This window comes from Camponotus vicinus, unplaced genomic scaffold (assembly GCF_025532165.1).
Source record: "Camponotus vicinus isolate PSW18456_S1 unplaced genomic scaffold, iyCamVici1.0 SCAF_1, whole genome shotgun sequence".
Taxonomy (NCBI): Eukaryota; Metazoa; Arthropoda; class Insecta; order Hymenoptera; family Formicidae; genus Camponotus; species Camponotus vicinus.
In genome coordinates, this window is record NW_028141945.1 from 33,901,065 (window position 1) to 33,921,331 (window position 20,267).

Here is a 20,267-nt window from a genome sequence, read left to right on the forward strand (position 1 = left end):
CAACCTAACAATTTAACAGATTAAAATGTGAAGCGATTTAAAAAATAGCAACAATTTAGCGATTCTCTTCCCATATTGCGGAGAGAGTGCAGCGGTACGTTTCGCAACAAAACGATAACAATGAGAGTCTCGCAGATGTACTAGCCAGCTTTTGTCTGAGACTGGGTGCGGTGGTATTTGGCGCTGGTTCACTGGTATTTACTAGATTGCAAATTGGGGCGGAAATAGCTTCCGGCCTGTTCAGAACGATTATATCGGATATCAGGCTGCTTCTGGTCACGGCCCAGATGCACTTCATATTCCTGAACGGCAAGAATCTCGGGTCAGCCGACCACGCCATGCTCATGAAATTTGCTCCACTGCACTTGAAGCAATGAATCTCCATGAGTAATTGCGTATAGGCGAAATTGTATCAATTAAATAAGAATGAAGACTCACATACATGTGATTCTAAAACTCAATATACGATTATATAAAAAGTATGTCAAACAATAATAATAAACCGATTTAATTAGATTGATTAAATGTGCATTTTGTGAAAAGGTTGATTATCATCATTAGGATTGTTAGTTATATTAATCATGAAATATTATATGAATCTAATCTAAAAGATCATATATATTATATGAATCTAATCTCAGAATATTAATTATATTATTTATGATATTTTTTATAAAAAAGATATATCATTAATTTACGTCCCTGAAATTTATTTCTAAACATCCTATAAAATTCTTTTATTTTAACGTAAAATATTTCCACAATTATGATGTTTCGGAAATCTTTTATAAGAAAAAATCGATTCAAAGTATTATAATCAAATTTTAAAGAAGAAATTTTGTATGTTAGCAAATTTTGTTTTACTTAAATTGGAACCAAGTATATTTTTGCGATATATCATACATATATATATTACATATTTTTGCATACTTATATATTTTTTTCACATATTTTAAACTTAGCGGTAATCTATGTAAAGAAAAATGTGTTAATTTCCAAGAAATGTTATAAAAAATTAATGAAACAAAACTTTATTAAAACAAAATTTTATTAGCGCATATTGAAAAATATATTAGAAACGTTAAAGTTGGATTTACTCTCTAATTATTCTCTCCTAATCAAACCTATATATCTGGCATATTTCAATAACAGAAAATATAAATCTGATTGAATGATCGATTCCGCATAAATCTATTTTGTGAAAACAGTGGAAGATTGTGCGATGGCCATAAATGGCGGTCACAAAATTGATGGAAATACGTACTTTTATCGACGTACTCGAAAAAGATAGACAGCAACAGCGCTGAAACGGGCCAGCCCTCAACAGTTTGATACGGTTTACGGTAAACACATTTCGGTGGCAATCACGTCATGGGGCAAGCAAGCAGCAAGCCAGCAAGCAAGCAAGCAAGCAAGACCGACAGAACCAAAGAGTAGATGATGCTTCCTAGGTTGGGGAAGGTGCGCGAGTGGTCGCTGAAGAGCTCTTAGCCGACCCTTTGTTGCCCCTGCCATCCCCACTTCTGTCATCACATAAGGAACGACAGGGGCTACGGCAGAGCTATGGGGGTTAAAGGGTAGCCTCGCTCTTGGCCAAAGGCCTCTGATTTACTTAGCCTATCGAGTGCTCTGCCGGAAACTCGTCCGTTCACCAAGAATATCGCATACAGAGTGTTCAGCAATCACCGCGCAATGCTTTAATAGCGAATTCTTAAGATTAAGAATTTAGAGTCGAAAATCTTATGAAATTACCGAGATCATAGTAAGTACTGAGTTACTTGCAATCAAAATTTACTAATTGCGTAAACTTCTTTCAAATCTGTAATTATATGTATCCGTGTATTGATTTGTCATTTGTGACTAATTGTTATAATTAAATAATATTGATTTTCGCTGTTTAATTGATTTTGTTTTTCTTTCATTTATAAGAATTATATAATACACCCACACATAAATACATACATACACACAATATAGTATCATCTAATATAACAAGATAATTATTAATAATAAGTTTGTATTGCTTCATTCAAAATATTTAATTTCTCGTTTATATAAAAATGTTCGCACATTTGTTGGTTTTTAATATTATTTTCTCTAAAATGTTAATAAAGTTACGAAATAATAAATTATCATTCGATAATTACTTATCATTTATCATTATCAATTATCATTCGATAATTAATTTTTAATAACTAATTGTATAAAATTTGCAATTATTTTCTTGCCGAAAGAAAACACTTTCAGTATTTTTATCACAATATAAAGATATATTTATTAATTATGTTTATATATTGTGTTTATATGTTTATTTATTGAATTGTACTTGAGGAGCAATAATTCTTCAATTTATAATCTTAAATTTGAAATATATTTGTTTATATATATATATATATATATATATATATATATATATGTGTGTGTGTGTGTGTGTGTGTGTGTGTGTGTGTGTGTGTGTGTGTGTGTGTGTGTGTGTGTGTGTATATTAAGATTCTATTTAAAAAATATATTTTTAAGTATATCTATGAATAATATAAAATATTTTATAAGCATATTAGATTACTATTATATACGCAATGAGATGTAAAGGCACGCTATCGAGGAAATAATAATCCATTCATTACGATAAATAGCTGGAGATGCCGACTATCGAGATAAACGAGCAAATAAATCTCACAAGTATAAGGTGAATTAATTGTTTTAAATTACTCACCCTATTGTCTGGTTGCTCTGTCATCGGTTGTCCCTAGCTTCTCTCTCATTCCTTCTAGTTCTTGTTACTTTTCTCCATCATGTATAGCACTCCTAAAACACGCGAAAACACATTAATTATTACGCGCTAAGTACTAATCATTACGATACTATAATCGCGCGTATTTTTCATAGCACTTTCAACATTAATTGCACGCGACCTATATTTTATTATATCATATCAACTAAAGAATAATACAAGAAAAGAATTTGATTTATTTGAAATTATGACAATTTATGATATTCGCGAACTAATGTAATGAATGACAGAGAGAATTCGAAAATAGCAGGGTCGACTCTGCACGCCTCTCGTCAATCATGCTACACCTGTTGCTTACAAATAGTATACAATTGTTTTAGGAAGATTACTATCTCATATTACATGAACGAGTAAATATACAAGTTAAAATTAAAGATATATATCTAAATGCAATATCCGAAAATATAATCATTGTGTTTCGCCGACTGCTCACGCGATAGAAATCCATCAAATAAATCTGTGAATTACGCGTTCTAATTAATTATGTATAAATACTTTATTTATGCTACGCGATTGCCAAATAAAAATATAACATTAATTATTTACTTTATTAATTTCGGTAAATTCAATAAAAAGCCACCGTTAATCATAGATTAACACCTTCCTCGTGTTCTAACGGATAATGTGACAATACATGAAGCGCTTCACGTTGTGACTTTATTGTCCGATGGAGATAAAGGTATAAGACGATCATAACAAAGACAAGAAGTACGCAAGCATAACAAAAACAAGAAGGACACGCAGCATGAACGCTGAGCGTTGTGTTTACCAATCGATATAATGAATATATATATATATATTTTCGTTATCGATATGAAATATTTAGCATTCTATAAAATAAATGTATATCGAATATTCTATTCCTTAAATATCAAATAATTTCTATCTATAAATTATATTATTACATACACACACATTACATTTAATATTTATTTAAAAAATATAATTTATTTTTTCGTTTTGATCAAAAAAGGTATTTATATATAATGTATAAATTTGTATAATATTTATTGTTATTATCGCTTTTTCTAAATTTTTATAAAGGAAGTAAAATTATGTGATATCAAATAAATTAGTAATTATAATAAAAATAAAAAATAGGTTATGTAATGATAAATCGGAAAATAGTGATAATTTAAAAAATATCATTTTCTTGATTTATAAAATTTATATAATTTTACTTCTCTTTGATCATAAAAAATTAAAAAGAAAAATTAATAATTAGTTAGATTCCACACATATACTATTCCGATTTGTTAAAAGACAGATAAATTTTATTTTAAAAATAAATATATTCTGCAATCCTTTTTAAATAGAATAATTAATAAACCATTCAAATTTTTATATTACTAGCTATGAAAGAATGAATGGAATCATTCTCACGTTGCATATTGACATTATGTAGTTACTGAGAAACATAATGTTTTTCTAGTTCTCTGTTTTCCTATGCAGATAATTTATATTGGTTAAAAGCAGATTTTCTATGATTCAAATTGGTATTTAACAATTTCGAAATCGCCAGATAAACAAATGAAATTGTACCATCATAAACTGATTTATTTTCCTACGTAAATATTTATCCTTTTTGGATTCTAATAATTCGAATAATAACGTAATTATATAAGAAGTATAACCGTAAACCATATATATCGAAATATTTGCAAATATTAAAATAATAAAATGATTTTAATCGCGTGTATTGTATCTTTTGTATTTAATTTGAGGATAAAGTATAAAATAAATATAAGTATAAGTAAGTTTTTGTACACAATCAGAAGAAAAATACAAATTAATACAATAAAATAAAAAGAAAGGAAAATGAAACGATGCCTCGAGATACAACCGAAAAGGCCTTGCTATGTTTGCTTTTGAAAATTATCGAGACGTTGACATCGATGCGACTATAGTGACGCAAATGAGATTTTTTCTGACTCTTGTGGAAGTTTTATTCCTTTTTATAAAATATTTAAGAGAGAGAAACGAGTTTTTAAATATTATATAATATTCTCTTATAAATTATAGAATATATAATATTCTATAAGATATTTATTATAGATATTATAGAATATAGAATATATAATATTCTATAAGCATATATTAATATATATATATATAAGCATTATTAATATAGAATATTATATATTCTATATTCTATATTATAGAATATAGAATATATAATATTCTATAAGCAATATATAATATTCTATAAGATATTTATTATAGATATTATAGAATATAGAATATATAATATTCTATAAGCAAAAAATGTAACAGTATCAATAAGATACATATGTATTCGTAAGAAAATATTATTAGAAATGAGATGAAATATCATCTTGCGTTATTTATTGTATTTTCGAAATTTTTATATCAAAATTTTCAACACTTATTATAGTCAAGAATAAGCTATCAAAATTTAATTTGATGCATTTGCTGTATAAAACTTATATATGTATATTACGTTGCTTAAAATGCATGAATTGACAAATTCTTAACTTCTTCAAACACGAGCATTTAACTTTGAAATATTTTTTCCAATTCGCGTTTATCCGTTCTTTATAGAATTATTGTTATTAAGACGATTAAGATTCTTGTCTCGCAAATTGACATAATAATGTAAATTAATTATGTGTGTGTGTTTGGACAAATGCGTACATCTCAATTGTGAAATGTAACTTGATTTTCCAAGTATTCTGATTAAAAAGAGAAAAAAGAATTATTTTTAATGTAAATGAGCATTTATATAACGATTAAAGACATTTTTATAATATAATATCTATAATAAAGTAGATTTTACATCATTTTATATGATTTTTCTTATTTTTTTTTATTAATGACACGATATAATATTTCATATAGTATTTCAGAATATAAAAGCGGAAAAGCTGGAGATAACAAAACCGGAAACGCACAAATTCGCTGCAAGAAGGCAGACAACCCTTTTCGCACAGTCAGAAAACCGGAGAGAGGGAAAGAATATCGCCGAGTCGGTCGAGAGGGTTGGCGTCCACCTTCACCTTTGTTTTTCTCGCGGATCTAACGAGGATTTACCGTTGCTACAACTACCCGCGTTTTCACCTCTACCATCGCGTAATATCGGTGTAAAAAATCTCTCGATGCCAGGAGAGGACGCGAAATCTTGGCGGAAGTCGCGAGGATAAGACAACGACGCTGTCTCCCGCAGGAACCAATTTAGGTACGCGCTCGGACAGATTTAAATCAAATCAGGCTTGCCGCTATATTTGCAAAAATTAATTTGCACGAGCCCTGCTTTCTTCGAGCCCTTCCCACGGAAAAATAGTATTGCAAAGTTCTAAAGTTTACTCTTAAATCGTTAACCGTCTCGTCGTCGTCTGCTAAATTTCCTCATTTAACAGCACTTCGCCGATTTCGGAGAAGCAATTGTAAGAATAAGAAACAAAGTTGGCTATTAAATCAAAATAAAATAAAAAGTTATATTTTTTACGAGCGAGTTATATCGTTTTTTTTTTTCAAAGTTTCGGCATAAGATATAACAATGCATGTCTATTAATCTCTATTTTTATCTATTTATTATCTTTATTTATTTTTCTACTTTTTATTTAATCATTTCGATAATAAGTTGCATCATTTTTTTCAGGCAGAAAGTCAACATTCGAAAGAGAAATCTCTCGATTTATCGGTGCACTCATCCGCCTCTGAATCGCATCGACAAAATCTCGGCTGACTCGAAAGTCTGCGATGCGGGGGGAAACAAGTAGAAAAGATCGACGGCGATCGCGTCCTAGTACAGGACGACGAGGTGGAGGAAACCTTGATATATCCGCCAAACACAAGGAGCTCGAACACCTCGGAGGATTTATCGGGACTTCGGATAATGGATGGCTTCCGCGTTCTCTCTCTTTCTCTCTTCCAAGCACACCGCTTTTTTAAATAATTTAACACATAACGCTGAAAAATTTTTGGCCCTCTTCTCATATGCGAAACGATAATCGCGGCACCCAAATAAAATAGAAATAGATGAATATAACACAGATAACAGGAAAGACAGTTCTATTTTTTAAATAAAATCATAAAGATAATAAATAATGTTGTTAATCTCGATTAGATAAATTTATCAGATTGCGATGATAAAAAGAAAAATTAATTATAAAACAAATATTTAAAATTTTTCTTAAATTTCTTTAAAAAATTTAAGGTAATAGCATGTTAAATATTAAGAAACGAAGAAACAAAATATTTAAGAATCTTCTATATTTCTCGTCAAAAATATAAAAAATTTATTAATATTTATTTATTAATACTAAAATATTTGTCATTAAAATATATCTTCATACATTATATATTTACTATATACTAACTATAAATATATTCTTATATATAAAAATATATAAGAATATATATAGTTAGTATATAGTAAATATATAATGCATAAAGATACGTTTTAATGACAAATACTTTAGTATTAATAAATAAATATTAATAAATTTTGAGTCAGAACTTGATCACAGTATATGTTTCTATGATCTGCTGTCAAATACTATATGTTAAAATCACTTGTAAAAAGATTAAGATTATTTCAAAAGTAAAAGTATCAGTAATACGTTACAAGACAAAATTCGAGGGATTTCAGCTAATCGAGTTTCAGGTGTAGCGCAGTGACGACAGCTTAACAGTCTTAACCCTCCTCCCCCTCTCAGAGCTTTGCAGAGTAAATTTACCTTTAGAAAGTAGATTTACACTAAGATTTAAGGAAGTAGAAAGGGACGGTTGCGGTATCGAGGCGGACGAACAGTGAGACAAAAACCGCGGAGGCAACCGTCTTCGGATTGGACGATTCTCCGCGGGAATGTATTTAATTCGATTGGCCTTTGCCGCCACCGCCGTCGGACTGAAACAAGGGAGAATGAGGGAGAACGGATCGACGGGAGCGACTTTTATCGGGGATGAGAGAACCTCTGTTTCCGCCGGAAATGAGGCCCTCGCGCGCCTCCGCACCGACGACCTACTCTTTCTATCAACCTCTTTCCACTCCTATATCTTTCTCCCTTCCCTCTATCTTACTCTCCTTGTCCCTATCGCCCCTCATTCGCTGTCGTCGAGGACGAAAATCATATTTATATCCCATCTCTTGCACTCCCAGGTAAATATTACGGGCGAATGTACGCACCTGCCGCTACGAGCTATGACAAGCAAAATCCACGACGCCGAAAAATCGACGCTCACTGCGGCATTACTCTTGACATGTTCTAACTGTGCTTAGACGAAGTGTTTTTACAATTGCAAATTTCGAGCATAACAACTAAAATTAAAAATTGAACAGCGAAAATCATTTAGAAATTATTCAGATTTATTTGTTACAAAAACACTTGGTCTTTTATCTTCCGTATAAAATAAAAAACCAAGTGTTTTTCTAACAAATAAATCTAAATAATTTCTAAATGATTTTTGCTGCTCAATTTTTAATTTTAATTGTTATGCTTCTATATATTTTTAATATAATATCTCATAATACACTCGTCAACAAAATTATCGCATAGGTAATTTCATGTCAAATTTTCGCGTAACTTCAAATAAGTATAACTCCGTCAAAAATGGTCGTATTTGAAAAATTTTTTTTTCATTCTCAAGCTTAAGCTTAAAGCCTCTATTTTGAAAATCATTTGTCAGATTTAGAATTTATCCTCCCCCCTCTCGTCATCTCCTCAAAAGTAAGGACGTGTTACGTCTCCAAAAAATTGCATACTTTGACGCATTCCACGTGTGTGTGTGTGTGTGTTGGAGGACGGAAATGTGGAAATGTTCACATTTAAAAATGTGTATTGCCGCCTCGTCTTCGGATAATCTCTTGGAGACGCTCATGCATATTGATGCAGGCTCTAATTGTTTCTTGATGAATTTCATTCCATATTTGATTTAGGGCTGCTTTCAGTTGCAACAATTGCAATGAAATTCCTCAGGACACACACACACACACACACATACACACGATGCGCCAAATCCGACCAGCAACCTCCTCGTGGTGCGCATCGGGTAATGCTAATGCTGGCGGTAAATGAACAAAAATGTATAAATTTTTTTTTTTAATTCACACATAAAAGTCCATATTTTACAATGTTATCATGAAATTTGCGAAAAAAATTTATTCCACCCCGTGGAATGCGTCAAAGTATGCAATTTTTTTAAGACGTAACACGTCCTTACTTTTGAGGAGATGACGAGAGGGGGGGGAGGATAAATTCTAAATCTGACAAATGATTTTCAAAATAGAGGCTTTAAGCTTGAGAATGAAAAAAATTTTTCAAATACGACCATTTTTGACGGAGTTATACTTATTTGAAGTTATGCGAAAATTTGACATGAAATTACCTATGCGATAATTTTGTTGACGAGTGTATTTTTTTAATATATGTATTTTATATATATATATATATTGAGGAATTTTAATATATGTATTTTATATAAATATATATATATATATATATATATATATATATATATATATATATAAAATACATATATTAAAAAAAATATTATGAGATATTATATTAAAAATATATAGAAGCATAACAATTAAAATTAAAAATTGAGCAGCAAAAATCATTTAGAAATTATTTAGATTTATTTGTTAGAAAAACACTTGGTTTTTTATTTTATACGGAAGATAAAAGACCAAGTGTTTTTGTAACAAATAAATCTGAATAATTTCTAAATGATTTTCGCTGCTCAATTTTTAATTTTAGTTGTTATGCTCGAAATTTGCAATTGTAAAAACATATATATATATATACTTATGCTTCTTTTGTCTTTTTCTAATAGTGGTATATGCAATATAGTAATTTTTATTCTAAAGATTAAATTTAATAGTAATAATTAAATATCCATCACATAAATATCGTAACACACATTCAAAACCAGAGGATAGTATTTGAATAACTTTTAATGTAATATAAAAAATAACTTTTATTACGAAAAAATTTAATTCATAACTGTGCTATTTTTAAATATTAATTCTAATCAATACACTATTTTCCTATATGTATGTACAATATAGTTAATAAAAATGTGAACGAAATTGACAATTTTTATATTTTACAGTAATAATACACATATATGTATCTTAGAGAAGAAAGAGAGAGAGAAAGAGAAAATGCAACGAAAAGGATTGATACTTGTTCGATTAAAATGTTTTGTTTTTCATCAAAACTAAATGTAATAATAAAATTACATATTTTGCACATATATAAATGTTACTTAATTTCTTTTCTATATATATTTTTCTATCATCATTACTTTAATATCTAAAGAATTATAATCAATTTTCTATAGTTATATATAATTAATTCTGAAAGCTAATTTCGCGAAAGAGTACTTCTGAAATATTACTTCATCCGTCTAACTTGCTCGCAAAGAAATGTACTTGTCATTTGTTTTTATAAACACTAAAAAAAATTACTTTGAACTCTGACATAAACTAATATAAAATCCATCTAGTGATCCGATCAATCGACCGGACCACCTACGGATTCCTTGTTAGATACTGTCTTCGAGTGCAGGCGTGATCTCGCCCTCGAGCCTCTTCCCACGCCTGACTATTCATAAGACTTTTAGAACAGGTGTGCAGATTGCTCACTCTTTCCCTCTTCCTCTCTTTTTGTTTTTATCCAGTGCACGAATCCCCGAATAAGGCGTCGGGATCTAAAGTCAGACGACAGAAAAGTAAGAATTGAGATGAAAGAAGCTTACCGTTGCTCTCTCTAGACAGATGTCGACTGGCTTTCCCTCTCCCAGCTCTCCTGTGCAAGAAGATGTAATTTTCGCTGTATGCCCAGATTAGAAGCCGGCTCGTCGGGACTCTGGTTCCGTCTGCCTGATAAGTATTGCCTACCGTATACCAGCCTCCTGCTCAATGCCCTAGAACTGGAAAAGGGATTCGAGAGATGATCTCCGTACGATCGATCGGCCTCGCGATATGACGTCACGAACGACGATGCCCGTTATATCTCGTTAAGGAGCTACGTATTCGCATCGGCATGGATTTGCAGAATTGCCTTAAGCGTAATAAAGATGTACATCAAACTATGTTAAATAAATGTCATTGCTATTAATATCTTAAAGCGCGTCATATTATATAAACAGAATATAATACTTTATTTAAATTGAAAAAGCACATTATAAGAAATAAATTATTAAAAGAATCAAGATTTTAATATGTAAAATACTTTCTTATATATATAATTCATATAAAAATTTAACAAAAATCCTCCTCAAATCGGTTCGTTTTAAATCAAAATTATCACACAAAGATGAACGTGTAATGGAAGGAGGATACGATTCAGAAGTGAAGAGAGTATAGCTCTCACCTCACACTCCTTTCGTATTCACTTCCTTATAGAACGGGACGAAACTTTTACCAGACGAAATCTCTGAAAGATCGGATAATCGGATTAATCAAGGTTTACGGTTTAAAAAATCCTAATCATAAAAAAATACTCCAAAAAAATAGTATTCAATATCAAAACGTGTCCTAACAATGTTTAAATATAATAAATGTTTTAAGTATCTCATATCTTTGCTTTATTTTAAATAAAAAAAAAAAAAATATATATATATATATATATATATATATATATATATATATATATATATATATTGAATAGAAATATTAATTAAAAAGTAACTTGATGTGATTTTGCAAATATTTTGAAATTTAACAAGAAGAAGAATAACTGTATGAATATTAATATTGAATATTAAATTGAATATTCATTTTAATTAAATATTTATTAAAAATATGAATATATAATTTTCATTTTTTTAATAGTTAAAGATACTGTGAATAAATCATCACAAAGCATTTTATAGTATTTATTTATTATTATATAATCTACAAGTTATATTAATATTAGTAGAAATTGAATATGATGAACTTTGAAATTAATTATATATTTACCGTCGATTAAATTTTTGCCTGATAAAAAAAATGATAATTCGACTGTGCAGGTTTTTTTTCTTTCGTATTTAAGTTTGCTTTCCTTTTTCTTATTACATTTGTCATATGAAAAAATAATTTTCTATAATATACAATTGAAAATTATATTTAACGTGAATTGCTGAAAAGGTTGACTTTGCGTAAGCTGAATACACCCGATTAATGACCATATCTGTAAAGAGAAATGCAAAATTACCAACTATTTTAAGTATGTAATTATTTATTCTAAAGTGTGTTATGTAACGCAAAAATTTGTCAGTATATAGATTACATGTATGTAGACTATATGTATATGTATGTAAACTATTAAGATGTTTATTTAGATACTATTTAAATCTATTATTTGAATAGGATTTACAATTTACATATTTGTATGTAAAATACTTGGTAAAATAAAATTTATATATTACATTTAAATTTTATTACAAATATAAAAATTACTTACTTCTGAAATTCCCATTCACGATTATCAAGTGGACAGACTTGCCGTGTTTTCAACCAACGTGAGATGCAATGGAAATGAAAGGCATGCTGAAAAAGAAAACTACAATTAGACAATTCAGAAGATTTATAGTACTAACATCGAAGTTATAATATTAACGTCAAACCTACGTTGCATACACCCCAGGCCACTGTGCATTCTTCGCTTGTGGCAGATGCCTGGTTTGCTTGACATTCAATGCAAAGATCCATAATATGATTACGACATATAGCACAATTGTCCACAACGATATCTGAAAATCAACGAATTAGAAAACTCTTGTTGTATCTTGGAGATTATACAATACTAATGATTGGTTATAATCCTTACCCCAGGCCCATAATGCCACTGCATTCCACTGAAATAAATATAACCGTTATATTTAATTACATGATAAATAATAAATACACATGTATACAGAAAAATAAAGAGTGACAAAGCATAAATAAGGTTAGGAATCATATTTGGATGTCGTGAAACGACATCGTAAGCATAATCTCGTATAATCCATTGATGTATTTTCACTCACCTTCTTCACTTCGAAACGCTTTTTCTCGCCTTTTCCACTGCTGGAGGTTGGCAAATCACACTCATCATCGTCGATTTCCATGGTTGTCGCCATATTTAAATTTTGGAGCATAGGCCGAATCGGTTATGTTGGACGTAGGATTCTTCGCGTATGCGCGGTAGATACAACAGCACGAGCACATATATGTATATACAAGATATAAAGAAAATTCTAGCGAACTCTTTGACCATTTATATAAATGTTTCAATCACCTCATGACAAACAGTGGCAATAATAAAGCGGCCAAAAATATGTCATTAAAATAATACATTAAACTTGCATAGGAAATGTGTCATTTTTGCATTATTACATGGCATATATGTAAAAGTCATAAGAATAAAATGCTTTTGATGTGAAAAATTTATTCAACAATATTTAATTAAATGCCATCTAGCAAAAATTAAAGTTCATGTTTTGAAAAAAATATTATATATATATATATATAAATTATTATTAGTTCATATTTTGAAAAAAATATATATATATAAATTATTAATAAACAGGCTGATACAATTATGATATTAATTGAAGAATAATAAACTTATTATTATCCCAATATACGTATATATTTCATAGTATATCAATATATAAGCAATTATCAACGAAGTACCATAGATAAAAATTATCAAACGTGATCTTTCAGAGATAATTGAGAAATATATAATTATCATTAATCATTCGCGTGATATTAAAATAATGTATATATCAAGTCAGATTCAGATATTAATGGAATTCATGAAACAAATTTAATATATTAAAAAAGATTAGAATAATTATCTGAGACGATATAACACGTATATAAGAAAGTATTTTATTATACTCGAGGAAGTGTGTAATACTCTTTTATATTAAAATATTTAAGCAAATTTACTTACTTGCCCCTTAAATTAAAGATTTATCGGCCATTTTTCCCTCGTTCGATCCGTCTCGTCGCGGAAAAACACTCGCTTACTCGAACATGAAAAAAACATGACTAATTATGTTCGCCCGCCTTAATTAACACGACACAACAATCGCCCGACACTTTATTCGACACTCCCGATACATATTTCTACGCGGAATCCACTTTTTCAAGGAAAACGCAATAAAAATCGCGGGGCTGTAATATTTCGATTGCAATCGACGCGGTGCGAAAGATGGCGACTGCGCATGCGCACTCGAATTAGGCAATTACACAATGAACGCGCATACATAATATTTAAAAATATTTCAACAGTTCATAATTTTACAACTTACAATTACCGTAATATTACGCCCATGGATCTATCGTTGAAATTTTTTCCACGGCACGGTTTTCTATACATGCTGCAAAAAATAAAGAAGCTAATTAAGAGGAAATCTTTATTTTTTCAAAATTATGAGTTAGTAATTGTCGAGAGACGTATACCTGTAATATCGACATCCGATGGAAGGCAGATGCAATAATCATTTTCATTGACGCGTCGCGTAAAGTACACATGCGAAAAATTCTTCCCTCTCGTCTTTTAAAACTTTCCTTTGACACTCAATACACGGTACGAAATATACGTGCCCGGACATTTCGCAAAAAACCGCAAACGCCGCGAAGATTGCTGCAACAACCCGGAGTGCGCATGCGCACGCAGTTGACTTGACAGGTTGGTAGTACTGGCCGGCAGTAAAATGGCGTGGTCGTTTCGCTGGGAGAGTGAATACGGGCCAAGAACGTGTTTATACGACGTCACTAGCGCGTCGGGCTTGACATGTAAATAATAAACGAGAGGTAAAGTCGATTAAAAACTGGCGCGTGCCTGTTTGTCTTTGCCGAGTTGACTTTACTGAGTGTTCGATGATATTCCGGTGATACGTTTCTGACAGCATGTCCGCAATGGCCGATGAGTCCGCTCCGCTGCCGAAGAGGCGCCAATTGGTAAACAAAGAGCACGCGCGAATCTGGCGTCGGCGATGTCGGCGTCGCAGCCTCGACGACGACGTCGCATCACGTCGATAGCAATTCGAGAGCGATACGACTGATTTATTTCTCATCATATATGATCTTCTCATACATCTTACATGATCTCATTTACAGAGGGAAAGAACTAGAAAATTGTACACTGATGACTGGACCTTAGGCGACGAGGAAATTGAAGGACGCAGAACTTTCCAGCTCGACGAGAAAATCGAATGCGAGAGATATGACCTGAATAACTTCAGTGGCCTCTTTCGTGAGATGACTGGACCGGAGCTGAACCTTATGTATCTACAGAAATATGGTCTGCAGATACCATTACTGTTTAAGGAAAAATCAGGGCTGGGATTACGAGTACCCAGCTCCAATTTCTCCATCAACGATGTCAGAACTTGTGTTGGTAAGTTCTAGGTATAAAAAAAAAATTGTTATACATGGTAGATTAATAATTTATACGATATTATTTATACGATAGGTTCTAAGAGAATATTGGATGTTATGGATGTTAATACTCAAAAAAACGAAGATATGACAATGAAAGAATGGCAAAAGTATTATGAAGATTCTAACAAGGAGCGTCTATTGAATGTGATTTCCTTAGAATTCAGTCATACCAAGTTGGAGAATTATGTACAGTCACCTGCATTAGTGCGACAAGTCGATTGGGTAGATGTGGTATGGCCAAGACATTTAAAAGATGCTCAAGTGGAATCTACAAATCTTTTAGAAGACATGATGTACCCAAAAGTGCAAAAGTATTGTTTAATGTCAGTGAAAGGTTGTTATACTGACTTTCATGTTGATTTTGGTGGTACAAGTGTATGGTATCACATTCTACGTGGTGGCAAAATATTTTGGCTGATTCCACCAACTGAAAAAAACTTGTCTCTTTATCAAGAATGGGTGTTGAGTGGTAAACAGTCAGATGTATTTTTCGGCGATATGGTAGATAGATGTGGCAGGATAAGTCTAACAGCTGGTATGACGCTATTCATACCAACTGGTTGGATACACGCAGTATACACTCCTCAGGATTCTTTAGTTTTTGGTGGAAACTTTCTCCATAGTTTTGGTATAGAGAAGCAATTAAAAGTGGCACAAGTGGAAGAGCACACAAAAGTGCCACAGAAATTTCGGTATCCATTTTTCACAGAAATGTTATGGTAAGGATCATATATATATATATATATATATATATATATATATATATATATATATATATATATAAGGAATCAACTTTACACACACACACACACACATATACATATATATACACACACACACTCATTAAATGTGATATTACAAACATTTATATATTTTACAGGTATGTTCTTGAAAGATATGTGCATGTGCTTTTGGGTAGAACTCATTTAGAAATATCTGAATCGCAACGACAACACTCAGTTCCACAACAGCATCAGCACGTACACATCACGCCGTTTGAATTGCATGGTTTGAAAGCGATAGTTATGTATTTACATTCACTGCCGTCGACAAAGAAGAACGTGCCGGAATTGATACGCGATCCGGTCGCTCTAATTCACGATGTACGGTGTTTGGTAGAACAACATAGGAATGATAATCCAGAAGCGGCCGTGACGGGCAATCCTGTATTACCGCCACCGCCACCCTTGACTATCGCAGATAGGGTATCTAATTATCATTTATTATATATAATCGAAATAAACATATATTGTTTGACTTCTTTAATCTCGTTAATCTTTTCTTGTAGGAACGCATGAGAGTAACGAGAAAAGGTTTTGTAAAAATGCAAAGACATCACTCAGAGAAATCCGAGAGAGCGTTTCCACGCAGAAGACGTACTAGGTGCAAAAAGTGCGAAGCATGCACTAGACAGGATTGTCGTGAATGCGTTTATTGCCAAGATATGGTGAAATTCGGGGGTAGCGGCCGTGCCAAACAAACGTGTTTAATGCGCCAGTGTCTGAGGCCCATGCTGCCCGTTACATCATCCTGTAAAGTCTGTCAGTTGGATGGTTGGAAACAACCACCGGCACCATTAATGGGTATATATTTGCAATCAATTAAATATATAATTTATAACAAGAAATAATATATTTCTAGAACAAATGTTTAAAATATAATTACAGGTAAACCTGTTCCGACAGCACCATCTAGCTTAATGGAATGTTCATTGTGTTTCGACATCGTGCATCCAGAATGTATAGGTTTGGATTTAGAGGAAATAACGGTGAATGACGATTTGCCAAACAGTTGGGAGTGTCCTCAATGTTGTGAACGTGGTCGAAACTTGGATTATCGGCCACGTCAACCGAAGAGTCGGCAACGAAAATTATCAGTATCTAGTGCAGCTTCCTCGGCACCTACTACAGATTCCGAACGAGCTATGACACCGAGTAAACGGTTAAGGCCTGATCCCACAGAGGTAAATTAATTTTATAAAAATGTATAAGGAGGCTTTGGATTAAAATGTGGAGGCCTTGGATTAAAATATCTCATATTTGTAATACAATAACTTTTATACTTTTCCATATAATTAGATCTCAAGATAATATCTCTTAAGTTGCATCATATAGGGTGCTGCTGTATAAATTTTGTATTCATATTGGTTTGTTTTCTTTAGACATGGAACGATTCGCCTGGGGAACCAGCCGAAGGTGAACAAAGAATGACTCAGCAGCGCATCCAACTGGCTATGCAGTTGATTGCTTCGAGTAGTAGATCTTTGGTAAGGCCACACGTAGTAGTCAGGCCAGCACCGGCACCACCACCTATCCAGGAAATGGATAGTGAATCGAATCAACAGAATTCAGTGTTCAACAAAACAGCGATGATTGCGGTATTTCGATTCCTTGGCATAAAGGATCTGCTTAATTGTGCCTTGGTTTGCCGTACTTGGGCGAGATATAGTATAGATCCCGATCTATGGAAAAAGATCAACATGTCGCACTATAACCTAAGATCCATACACTTGACCGCCATTATTCGACGGCAACCTGAAAGTCTCTCGCTTGATTGGACCAACATCAATAAGATGCAATTAGCTTGGCTATTGAGTAGGCTACCGCAATTACGAACATTATCCCTTCAAGGTTGCACTTGGGCCGGTATTCGCGCTTTGAAAAGCTGCAGCTGTCCACCTTTAGAAACACTTAACCTGAGTTACGTTACTTCTTTGAATGATGCTGTTCTACAAGAGGTCTTAGATTCACCGACAGATTCAAGACCTGGTCTCATCGATAAGACATCGCGATTGAAACATCTCAAAAATCTATCTTTGGCTGGATGTGATCTCACCGATCGAGGAGTGAAATACATAATTCAACATTTGTCAGATCTCGAGACCTTGGATCTTTCTTCAATCGGTAGACTCACTGATTCCGGCGTAGCGCAATTGACATTGTTGCCAAACTTAGCATCGTTAAACCTGGCAAACTGCAAATTACTCACGGAAATGACTCTCGATCACTTGGCGAGATGTAAGGCACTTAAACGCCTGGATTTGCGACATACTACTCAAGTATCGACGCAAGCCGTCATCAAATTCGCCGCTAAGAGTGAACATAACTTGCATGTGACGGACGTTAAATTGGTAGAAGAGAAAAAGATCAAAACCGAGTTTACAGACACGTGAAAGAACGCAGCGCTCACAAACTGTTGTTTAGTGCAATCTGGTTATCGTCGCGTAGAGATATCGTTTGAAGAATTAAAGCCATAATAGTACATCATGCTACAATCAGCGATTATTTATTTTACACAAAGAAATCTGTAAGTATCATGCGTGTTACAATAGATGTATAAAAGACCTGATACAGAATTTCTATTTGAATAACACAGTTTTATTTTGCTGAGATCAAATAAATACGAGAACAAATTCTTCGTGACTTAGACTTCTTTTTAGTATTCATTTCTATTACAAACATTATAATCTATATAATTATTAAATAAAAGAATTATAATGTTTATAATAGAAATGAAAACTAAAAAGTAAAAAAATAAAATGTAATAAAATAAAAAGTCATTTTCAAATATTATATTTAAAATAATTCATTTTTGTTATATATATATTTTTCATTTTGATTCAATCTTAGTCATATATAAAAAATCTTAAAAATTACTTAAGATAACATAAAAAAGCATCCATTTCTCTAATCATACATATCCTTTTTATCTAAATATTATAAAAGAAAGAAATCGATATCTTATTATTTTATTTCTTCCTTTTCTTTTCTCGATTTTGTATAGAATTAGATCACAGAAATAAGTTTTATTTATCAAAAATCTGATAAAATATATGGAAATAAATAGGATATGGAAACTCATTCAAATCATTGTTTGTCAGAAACAGTATTTTTTGCATAAAAAGCATTGCGGAAATCAGAGATATTCGGATAATAATAATTATCTACCTGATATAAGTCTCCGAATATATATCTCGTATAAGAAAGTATCGCAAAAACAAGAAAAATAATCACAATAATTGCAATCACACTCAGAGACACATTTATTTATGGACGCGCACCAAAATACATACATGTATATGTGACTGTATAGTCAACTGTATTGTTTCGTAACGTTAGATAGATGATCTCTACGTGTCGAAAACATCTATGTTCCGAATTTTAATTTTCGACCTAAGCTACATTTCGTAGACGACGTCAGATGTTCTGCGCAAATCGATGTACATACATACATATATACCTGCTTTTTATATAAAAATGCATGTTTGATCTATCTTTTTTCTTCGTTCTTTCTTCATTGATCTCGTGCAAGGATCATATGATTTTATGTAAAAACAACAAAAACAATAAGCGAACTAGATGCCAATTCAAATATTACAATGTATCCTACGAGATTCATTCTTCTTATTATGTTTCATGTTTGTATTATAATATTTCAAAAAATGGTGATGGTTGGAAACACCATTTTCAACTATTTTAGTCAAGAATATATTACCGCAATTGAAAAAGTGTTTTTTTCCCACAATTCAAGTGTCAGTGGAATTTACAGTTGCCACACTCTGTAACACATTGTATAATACATGTAATCCACAAAAGCAATAGTTATCGATTCTCAAATATAATTTTGATTTGTAAAAGACGATTAATTTTATTATATCATTCAATTTCTATAAATCCTGTTCCTCGCAATCATATTGAATTATGTTAGAAGCGAAAGCATACATTTTTTATGAAATATAACATTACTTTGTTAATAGAAAATCTTTCACTTTATGAGTAGAAAGAAAATTATTCGTTTAAATCTTGCGTACTTTCCCGCGTGATAATCAACATAAAGCAGCCAATGGTTGCGTTCAGCAGGAAAAGCTGTTTTGCAACTATTATAAAATTTGTGAATCTGATTGGTGTATGCTCTTAGATTCAGTCAAAATTAAGAGCATACACCAATCAGGCTCACGAATTTTACACAGTTGCAAAGCAGCTTTTCTGCTGAACGCAGTCAATGTCATTCCGGAGTCGTGAACGCGAAACGAATCGATTCTTAATCGCAACGCACTTAATTAGTGGGTAAACCATAATTATAGCT

General features: G+C 31.8%; 3 protein-coding genes across 4 annotated transcripts in view; 1 reads left to right on the forward strand and 2 right to left on the reverse strand.

Moving 5' to 3' along the window:
• Scgdelta (sarcoglycan delta) overlaps positions 1 to 14,358 on the reverse strand; it is a 294,591-nt gene extending 280,233 nt beyond the window's left edge. For both annotated transcript variants that reach the window (XM_083084034.1, XM_083084042.1), the window contains exons 1-4: positions 14,199 to 14,358; positions 14,048 to 14,116; positions 10,517 to 10,690; positions 2,714 to 2,805 (exon numbers count right to left, since the gene is read on the reverse strand). The gene's annotated coding sequence lies outside the window, so the exon portion shown is untranslated. The remainder of the gene's footprint in view (positions 1 to 2,713; positions 2,806 to 10,516; positions 10,691 to 14,047; positions 14,117 to 14,198) is intronic.
• Positions 11,625 to 12,914, reverse strand: Roc1a (Regulator of cullins 1a). The gene is made up of 5 exons (XM_083084064.1): positions 12,773 to 12,914; positions 12,574 to 12,601; positions 12,375 to 12,496; positions 12,208 to 12,293; positions 11,625 to 11,934 (listed from the first exon to the last, which is right to left on the reverse strand). The coding sequence occupies exons 1-5, from the start codon at positions 12,881 to 12,883 to the stop codon at positions 11,922 to 11,924; spliced, it is 360 nt and encodes a 119-aa protein (XP_082940190.1). The 5' UTR covers positions 12,884 to 12,914; the 3' UTR covers positions 11,625 to 11,921.
• A 75-nt stretch (positions 14,359 to 14,433) lies between the features above and the next one.
• LOC145962782 (jmjC domain-containing histone demethylation protein 1) lies at positions 14,434 to 19,823 on the forward strand. The gene is made up of 7 exons (XM_083084133.1): positions 14,434 to 14,699; positions 14,859 to 15,138; positions 15,214 to 15,901; positions 16,063 to 16,387; positions 16,471 to 16,765; positions 16,850 to 17,145; positions 17,344 to 19,823. The coding sequence occupies exons 1-7, from the start codon at positions 14,649 to 14,651 to the stop codon at positions 18,352 to 18,354; spliced, it is 2,946 nt and encodes a 981-aa protein (XP_082940259.1). The 5' UTR covers positions 14,434 to 14,648; the 3' UTR covers positions 18,355 to 19,823.
• The last annotated feature ends 444 nt before the right edge of the window (positions 19,824 to 20,267 follow it).

Excerpts from the sequence above, each read along its gene's own strand:
- Roc1a (XM_083084064.1), bottom strand. The coding sequence starts at position 12,883 with ATGCTCCAAAATTTAAATATGGCGACAACCATGGAAATCGACGATGAT. Across the intron at positions 12,602-12,772 it reads AGCGTTTCGAAGTGAAGAAG|TGGAATGCAGTGGCATTATG; the intron begins GTGAGTGAAAAT and ends TATTTATTTCAG. Across the intron at positions 12,294-12,374 it reads TGGCCTGGGGTGTATGCAAC|CATGCCTTTCATTTCCATTG; the intron begins GTAGGTTTGACG and ends TTTCTTTTTCAG.
- LOC145962782 (XM_083084133.1), top strand. The coding sequence starts at position 14,649 with ATGTCCGCAATGGCCGATGAGTCCGCTCCGCTGCCGAAGAGGCGCCAA. Across the intron at positions 14,700-14,858 it reads TGCCGAAGAGGCGCCAATTG|AGGGAAAGAACTAGAAAATT; the intron begins GTAAACAAAGAG and ends TCTCATTTACAG. Across the intron at positions 15,139-15,213 it reads CGATGTCAGAACTTGTGTTG|GTTCTAAGAGAATATTGGAT; the intron begins GTAAGTTCTAGG and ends TTTATACGATAG.